This window comes from Pollicipes pollicipes, unplaced genomic scaffold (assembly GCF_011947565.3).
Source record: "Pollicipes pollicipes isolate AB1234 unplaced genomic scaffold, Ppol_2.1 Scaffold_6686;HRSCAF=7923_pilon_pilon_pilon, whole genome shotgun sequence".
Lineage (NCBI taxonomy): Eukaryota > Metazoa > Arthropoda > Thecostraca > Pollicipedomorpha > Pollicipedidae > Pollicipes > Pollicipes pollicipes.
The window spans coordinates 45835539-45844361 of NW_023596921.1; the positions used below are offsets into that span (position 1 = coordinate 45835539).

Here is an 8823-nt window from a genome sequence, read left to right on the forward strand (position 1 = left end):
CCCAGGTGTGCAAAGTATAGTGAAAGCAGACACACACGTGCAAGCGCCGGCTTTCATCACGTTTTTTGTGCATCTGATTGAAGCCCTCACCGTGCAACGTGGCGGCATTAGGTACACCCAAGCGATGCACGTTATTTCCATGTATCCTACAGTCGTACATATATCGTCCATGCATCTCCATGCTTGAAAAGATAGTTCCACTCACTTGTTTAATTTCCTGTCGCTGCTTTTGCTACCACACAGATAGCTCTGATGTTATCGTATGTATTACATGGTTTTCAAGGGCACACGTGAGCAATGCTCTCTTCAGTTTTGCGATACATTCGAGTATCTGTGGAAGCAATCTTTGAAGGGGATTTCGTATCAACCCACAACGCGACACCAGTCACTGTACATACAGCGTGTGCAACGAAGTTTGAACCTCCCAATTTCAAATGTCTGACCCTTCCCAACTCACACCGTCGGTAGCCTTCCCTGATCAAGCTGGCAACGGCTCAGTACCTCCTATGGTAGCCGTAGCCACCATGACTTCCGTATCCCCGATATCCACCATATCCGCCAGGACCGCCGTGTCCGCCGTGTCCGCTGTGTCCGCTTTGTCCGCTTTGTCCGCCGCAGTACCCACCGGGCTTAATCTTCGTCACCAACCGCTCCTGCTGCTGGACCTGCTGCACGACACGTGTGGTGACCACCTCACGCGGCCGGTTCACGGTGACGAACCGTGTGTTGAAGGTGTCGGCACCGCGCACCGTCGACACGACATCGACCTGCTGCTGGCGCACCACCGTCTGCGGCGGTGACGGCAGACGCACCGTCTCCACGCGCTCCTGGACCCGGGTCTTCACCACCTGCTGCGTGTTGGTGACGAAGTCGGTGTTGAACCGCGTGCGCAGCACCTCCCGTACCACAGTCGACTGCACCGGCACGATCTGGGTGGTGAACTGCGTGCGCGTGACCGTGTTGGCGACCGTGCGCGTGACGGTCGACACCTGGGGCACGAAGCGGGTGACGAGCACCACCGAAGTGACGGGCACCACGCTGACGCTGGTGACGGTGACGGTCTGGTCAGGCTGCTGGATGGGCTGCGTCACCACCTGGGTCTGTGGACACAGGATAAGACACGGTTCAGTGATGCGTCCGAACCTGCAGCACTAATCAGGCCGCATTACTCGCTCCGCGATTTGTGACGGCACGGATGAGCCATCAAACATCCAGCAGTTCTGGAGGAAACCTGATCTGTGGGTTATGCCAACATCAGCTCGAACGCGCCGAGGATGCTGCCGCAGAGGCAGATTCAATGTGCCCCGTCCCAGCAGCGACCGGCCTCACCTGTACGTTGGTGCGTGTCCTGACAATGGTCTGGGGCGCCGCGTTCCGGTAGCTGATGACCTCGCGAGTGGTGAACACTGTTCGGACTTGCGTCTGCGCCGGTCCCGGCACTCGCAGCACCGTGGTGCGCCGCGACACCTGCGGCACCCGCACGGTGGTCTGCACCACACGCGTCGAGAGGACGGTGCTGAAGCTCGTCTGCACCACCTGGCTCGTCACCACCACCGTTCTGGTGGTGAACCGAGTCTGCACCTCTGTGCGGAATCGCGTCTCGAAGCGCGTGTTGACGGTGTCCGGCAGCCGCACGGTGGAGACCACCTGCTGCGTGACGAACTGCGTCTGTGTGCGCGTGTTGAAGACGGTTCTTGTCTGTACGTTGGTCTGGACCACCGTGCGTGTAACGAACGAGGTCACACGGGAGGTGCGCGTGACGAACTGCGTACGGATCTGCGGCACGTTCTGCGTGCTAACTACCTGCTGGATTTGGGTCTGCACGCGCGGCACGAAGACCACACGGGGGCCAGGGCAGGCAACGTTTCCACCGCCGCCAACGCCGCCGCCGACGATGCCACCGCTAATGACGTCACCTCCGCCACAGCCGATGCCGGTGGAGGTGTCGCAGCCACCGCCGACGATGCCACCGCTAATGACGTCACTTCCGGCACAGCCGACGCCGGTGGAGGTGTCGCAGCCACCGCCGACGATGCCACCGCTAATGACGTTACTTGCGCCACAGCCGATGCCGGTGGAGGTATCGCAGCCACCGCCGACGATGCCACCGCTAATGACGTCACTTCCGCCACAGCCGATGCCGGTGGAGGTGTCGCAGCCACTGCTAACGATGCCACCGCTGATGATGTTACTTCCGCCACAGCCGATGCCGGTGGCGCTGTCGCAACCGCCGCTGCTGAAAAGGTTCAGCAGACCGGAGCCGGCGGAAGGGACTTTGTTGCCGTAGCCGTAGCCGTCCTTTTGGGCTTGACTTACGGCCAGCAGGCCTACCAGAACCGCAAGGGAACGACGCATCCTGCAAGAGAGAGAGGGAGCGAGGCGCGTGAGACAAATCACGTAGCCTGCATGAATGGACGCAATATTCACGAATGTATAAATTGCAAGCAGGGCACTTACCCAGAACTGCGGCCGGGGCTTCAGGCATGATGATATCATTGCTTGTTGTCGTTATGCGGCGAATGTGGTTTCTATCATGGTATATGTTTATTGACACTTCGCCAATCCTTCCGCACGTTACTCGCGAACAGGGCCTTGTTTTCATCAATCGGTTCTCCCCTAGTTTTTCCATAGTTACAGGTAAAAAACAAGGGAACAAGATTTACGCGAGCATTCTTTAAGTGCTTGTCCAAGTTCCAATGGCAATATGACCCAAGGTTTGTCGGTGTGTTGGACACCTACTATCTCAAGTGTGTATGAAACAGGATGAGACGCTTAGCCGACTTTAGTTGACCCATAGTTTAAGCAGTAGCCGGACATAACTGCCACTGAATCCCCAAGCACTTCAGTAGTATGGCCTCCGATAGCTGCCGTAGTGTCCGGCGCCGTGAGACCCGCTCCCGCCAGCCGTGAGACCCGCGCCCGCCGCCGCCACCGCCGCCGCTGCCGTGCTGAATGCAGGGGCCGGCCGCAACCACGGTCCGGTCTACAATCTTCGGCACCACCTGCGTCGATACCACCTCCCGGTTCACAATCTGCTCGACGAACTTCGTCTGCACCACCGGGATCACCTGGCCGGGTACGGTGACATAGCGGACCTTGGTGTTAAAGACCGTGCTGAAGACAGGCTGCGAAGGCTCCTGCACTGTCACGAAGCGCGTGTTCTCCTGGATCTGCGTGCTCGTCACCTGCACATTCTGTGTGCGTACAACCCGCGAGTCGACGAACTTCGTGTTGACCACCTGGACGGGGATGACCTGCTGCGACGTGTACGTCTGGAAGAGTGTGCGCTCGAATAGGCGTGTGGACGTGGCTTGGACGGTGCGGATCTGTGGCACCAGCACCTCCGACTGCACGGGAACCACCCGCCTGGACGACACATACTGAATGGACGTGCGCACGCCGCCCGGCACGGGCACCGAGCGCGTGCTGACGCGCACGTCCTGCACGACGAAAGTGGAGTAGACCGGCTGTGCGGGCTGCGTGACAACGCGCGTGGTAACGCGCTCCCGCGTCTCCGTGACGACCACAGCCGGGCCGGGCACGGCTTGGGTCTGCGTGACCACCTGCACCTGCGGCACGCGCACTGTGCGCGTCTCGACACGCGTGCGGAAGTCGGTGCGCAGAAGGAGCGTCGTGCGCACCCGCACGCTCTGGACCGTGCTGACCCGCTCCTGGAGCTGTGTGTTCACCACCACCTGCTGGGTAGTGCGCACCACCTCGCGGACGGCGCCGGGCACGGTCCGCCGCTCCGTGACGAAACGGGTGACCTGGGACGTGCGCACGACGTCCCGTGGCACCACCAACTGGCTCTGGTAAACGGACGTGCGCACAACCTCGGAGGGCACCACCCGCGTGGACACCACCGACTGCGTCACGAACTGCACCACTGGGTTGGTGACGACCTGGACCTGCGTGTCGATCACGAAGTTGGTGGTGAAGCTGGTGATAACCCTCTGAGGCGGGCACTGGACGCCGCTGCTGGAGCCGCCCGCCTGTCCCGGGGGCAGGTAAACATCGGCGATCTCCTGGCCGGCAGCGACGGCCAGCAGCCAACAGATACAGAGCACCGCCTTCATCCTGGAAGAGAGGGTCACACCGGTCAGACGTGATTGGACTGAGGCGCGTGGCAGCGCCGGTCACGGCGGCTCAGCGGATCGGGGGCGAGGCAAGTCCAATCACTTCTGCACCGGCGTGTAACCCTCTCTCCCAGCAGGCAAGGCGTGCCCACCACGCCAGGCGCCCTGGTCGGCCGCGAGAAGGACTGGACTTACGCTCGCCCCCGTTGTTGGGCCGGGGACCGGCGTTGCCTCGGCCCTGGCAGCGCCCGGCTCTATCGCGGCAGGGGTGCGCTACGTCGCACCCTCGACGCGGCACCCTGATCGCACCCCGCCAGCTGGGGATACATCGCTGGCCCAGCTGGCCACGTCCATACGCTGGGCGTGCTCAGAGAGAGAGAGAGAAAGAGAGAGAGAGAGAGAGAGAGAGAGAGAGAGAGAGAGAGAGAGAGAGAGGAGAGAGAGAGAGAGAGAGAGAGAGAGAGAGAGAGAGAGAGAGAGAGAGAGAGAGAGAGAGAGAGAGAGAGAGAGAGAGAGAGAGAGAGAGAGAGAGGAGAGAGAGAGAGAGAGAGAGAGAGTGTGTGGTGTGTGTGTGTGTGTGTGTGTGTGTGTTGTGTGTGTGTGTGTGTGTGTGTGTGTGTGTGTGTGTGTGTGTGTGTGTGTGTGTGGTGTGTGTGTGTGTGTGTGTGTGTGTGTGTGTGTGTGTATGAGTCTATTAGCGGAATGCAGCGTTGACTCATCGCTGAAGGAGCAGAATCAGCAGATATTCTCCCGTAAGAAAACGATGCCAATGAAAATGTTTCTCGCGCCATGCGCGTGTCTATCCCACCACAGAACACTCGACGAATGGGAGGATGTGTTCAGAATGAGTGGCGAATATCCGGATTTTTGCCAAATTTCTGGGACCTCTCACGATGTTGACGCCAATCAAACTAAGCTGCGTCAGGGACCATAGCACCTGACCATATCGCGTGTGATCGAGTATGTGGCACATTGATCTCAGGTCAGTTTTGAATTACTGTTTGGAAACACTTTTGTAACGCAAGTCACCCGAAATCAATCGATAAATGATTGCATGAAACTCCGCTTCCAAAACAGATATGATCAGGATGGGTAGCGTCCTTCTGAGAAGGCTTAACGACGCCGTTAGACATGGTCCGGTAACCATTCCGCTGTATGCATGGCCCCTGCGCTTATCAGGCAGTTGCCAGTGCGGTATGATCTGGTGATCGCTCTCCGCTCCCAGACCGGTCCACAGCTGACGCATTGTCATAGCCTTGATGTGCTTAAAACCTTTCACTTCAGGTCAAGGAGGCCACGCCGACTCAACTCCCAGCCATTGATACCCAGCCGGCTGGGCGCTGCAGGGCTGCAGATTACGGCGCGTCCTCGAGGCATGCCGTACCGGTAACGTCGGCTGCAGCCGCGTACCGCCGCCTGTTTCGCGCCGCACGCCCGTGGGATGAGTGGACCGGTTCGAGCAAGGTCGGCACGCCATGCGCTGGCAGCCGATGCACCGCGACCGGCCCGCCGGCGCCGGCGCCGGGCGGCGCGCATGCCCAGCCGGCCGGCGTCCGTGACGGCGCTGCCGCCGGACGTCTGTCGCCCACGGCTGCGACATCGGGCGGCCGCGGCGGAAGGCCGGTCTGAGCGGGCGATGCGGGCCGGAGGCTGGTCTGAGCGGGCGATGCGGGCCGAAGGCTGGTCTGAGCGGGCGACGTAGGCCGAAGGATGGTCTGAGCGGGCGACACAGGCCGAAGGATGGTCTGACCGGGCGACACAGGCCGAAGTCTGGTCTGAGCGGGCGACACAGGCCGACGGGCGCCGACGGGTCACGAGATGGCAGCCTGAGGCTGTGGGGCGCTGCTCCTGCCGTGCGCGTCGACTGATGCTTGCTGTAGGAGCGAGGCCAGCGGAGAGAACCAGGCTGGAGGCAACTCCCGCATAGTGTAGAATGCTGAGGTTCCAAGCAATGCATCAGGCGACTTTCCCATTTCAGCGAACATGTCAGACTCTGCAGAACCGCCAAACTTGTAACAGACTTTACATTCCTTCACAGCCCACTGGTCTCCCCACTAGAAAAGCTTGTTTCAAGGACGTTACATGATCACGCAAATTTGTATGATACAACCTGCAGCGTGGCAAGGATTTCCGCTCAAGACTGATATAAGTAAGTGTTGTTTTCCTGCTCGACCAACATTCCAGCATCCGTATAACTGCGCACCTCCAGCGTGTATTGCTAGCTTTAGATTTCTGCCTTTTTAAACACACATGCGGGCTAAGGGACAAAAATACAAACATTCAAGGTTCAAATGCATGAACGCATGCATACAACAGGCGTCATCAGAGTTGTGTTGCTACATCAGTTTATCCGCTGACAGCTCTTGTTTTCTAATCCGTTGCTACATCTTGGTGGGTATGACTCTTCAGCTATTCGGGGCCTCCGCCAAAACCAGCATCGATATTCCAGTTCTTGCGACCATATTACGACATCGGCTGCAAGGAAAAAACAACTCCTACTGGAATCTAACGTTTGCTACGATTTGTGAATGCTAAGAAATGGAGACTAGGGGCATCGCTCGATGAAAACGAGTTCATGCCGTCTCGCTTCTGTTCATGTCCAATTTATCACTTCTAAAGAGAAGACGATACAGCACAATAGACATTCTTGCAACGACGACACTCGCAACAAGCATCAGTTGGTGCAGACAAGATCGTACATTCGTGCACCAGAGGCAAGTGGCCTGTCGTTGCTGCAGCTTATACAAAAGGAGGTGTGTTCTTTGGTGTTTATGTGTGAACATGCATAGCGAAACGTCACATCAGATGTTTAATAGAGCGTGCGAAATCGAGGCTGACCAAAAACGTTCAAAAATTAATGAGAGCACGAATAGATCGTGACGGCTGTCATCTTTGCTGAGGGCATCTCCTGCCGCCATCATTCGCTGGGGCGAACTGTAATGCTGTCGACGTTGTCCGCACGGAAAGGGAAAATTGGTTACTAGGATGACGCAATAAGCATCCGCCTAGAGGCCTCAGCGACTACCATATTCGGACTTCTGAACTGCTCGAAAATAAAAACTACGCCTCGACTTACACTGTGCTCACAATCAGGCTATGAGTAGGGGAGAAATTCACTAACGGGGTCGGTCCAAACTCTTTACGAGAGCATGCCCAAATGCAGACTTTTACCTGAGTTCTGAGGGGGGATCCAGGATTCCATAGGGTTCCAAGTCAATGGGATCCTGGGATCTGCTTTGGGGTTCCAGACACAAGTCTGCTCAAGTTCCTCATATGTAAAGATAAAGACAATCATCTTCCGAAATTGTCATTTAACGTGAGATGGCCAGGCGGGTCTAGGACACGCATCGGTGTTCCGCACGCCCGGTGCTTTGTACGCAAGGAAAAATAGCGAACAATGGCATCTGCCGGGATTAATTATCTTATTTTGTGACTTTTTTTTACTCGTATCTGTGCCTGTTTGTGAAATATACGACTGGTACAAAACCAATCATGTTTGCAAACCGACAGCGAAAGGTGCACCCACAGAACCGTCGGGATGTGTAGTTTCCTATCCTGATGGGGAAGGGGGCTCGAGTCTCCCGTAATTTTGAAAAGAGAGTGGTACAAAGCTGGCAAAAAACTGTTTTGGGCCTTATTTTGAGGTTAGGTTTGGCCGTTTTTCTCTGCTCAGCCACCTGAAGCTGACAAAATATTCACTGCATAACCATTTCTTTAAAAACGATGCCTCATTGTCTTTGTTCGTTTTTGGCCACGAAGAAACTGCGGCGGAAAATATACTGACTGCATGCTAGTCTTTTTCCTACAATATCGGCAAAGACCTTTAGCTTTACTCTACTTCAAATCTTTTACAGAAAGCACGTCATTGAATTACTGACTGACTGCGTTGTTTTCAAATTCCTCCTCGAAGCAACGGAAGTCCCATGCAGTAGGAGATAGCGAGTACTCGTGCATGTTGCGGTAGTGGTCAAAGTAGTGGTCAAAGTAGTGAGCTTGACCCAATCAGAACTAAGTCTGGGATAAACCAGACCACATCTGTAGTGGACCACACCGAGCCCGATCCCGAGCCTGACCTGACCCGTGGACATTGTGTTCGGGTCAGCCTGCCGTCGTCGGAGACAGCTGCTGGAGCCGGCGTCTCACCTGACGCGCTGGGTAGTGGAGACGTCCACTCGTGGTCACTCGGCGGCCGCGAGTGATGACCACGGTCCGGGGGGCCGCGCGCTTATATAGCACTCCGATCCGACCTTCTGACCCATCCGCCGGCCGTCCGGCATGCCTGCGGGGAAAGCAACCCGCCCCGGCTGCCCCCGACCCACCCCGGCGTGCAGAAGCAGGTGGCAACACCTCCCAGACTGGCGCATTGCGGATCGGCCCGCTGAACTCTTGGCGCCCCGAGACGGGCGTCAGGAGGACGGCCGGCCGTTGCGAGAGTCCCGTCGGATGCATAGCCGCCGGACTCCGGCTTACAGCATGCTTGATTACATGCGCGTGCATATCGGACAAGACAGGCGCGTCGAGACGGCTCATCCTGACACGCGAGCCGAATAGCTTACATCATGAAGCGCCTGGAGTGGCGCTGCTGAAGCCGGAAGTCAATGCAAGCGATGTGTTTTTTCGTTGTTGTTATGCATGTTGTTTTCCGTTGAAGATGTTCGGTAGCCTTGGCGGGGGCGGAAGCTGGGCAAACGACGAATGACCTGAAACCTTTCCTCCCAACTTTCTTGCTTTATTTCTATTCTTTCAT

At 57.1% G+C, this 8823-nt stretch overlaps 1 protein-coding gene across 1 annotated transcript; it reads right to left on the reverse strand.

The window, feature by feature from the left end:
• Positions 1-201: 201 nt before the first annotated feature.
• LOC119108510 (uncharacterized) lies at positions 202-8264 on the reverse strand. The gene is made up of 3 exons (XM_037232082.1): positions 8220-8264; positions 1330-2356; positions 202-1100 (listed from the first exon to the last, which is right to left on the reverse strand). Exons 2-3 carry the CDS (start codon positions 2353-2355, stop codon positions 495-497), a joined length of 1632 nt encoding a protein of 543 aa, XP_037087977.1. The 5' UTR covers position 2356; positions 8220-8264; the 3' UTR covers positions 202-494.
• Between the last annotated feature and the right edge of the window lie 559 nt (positions 8265-8823).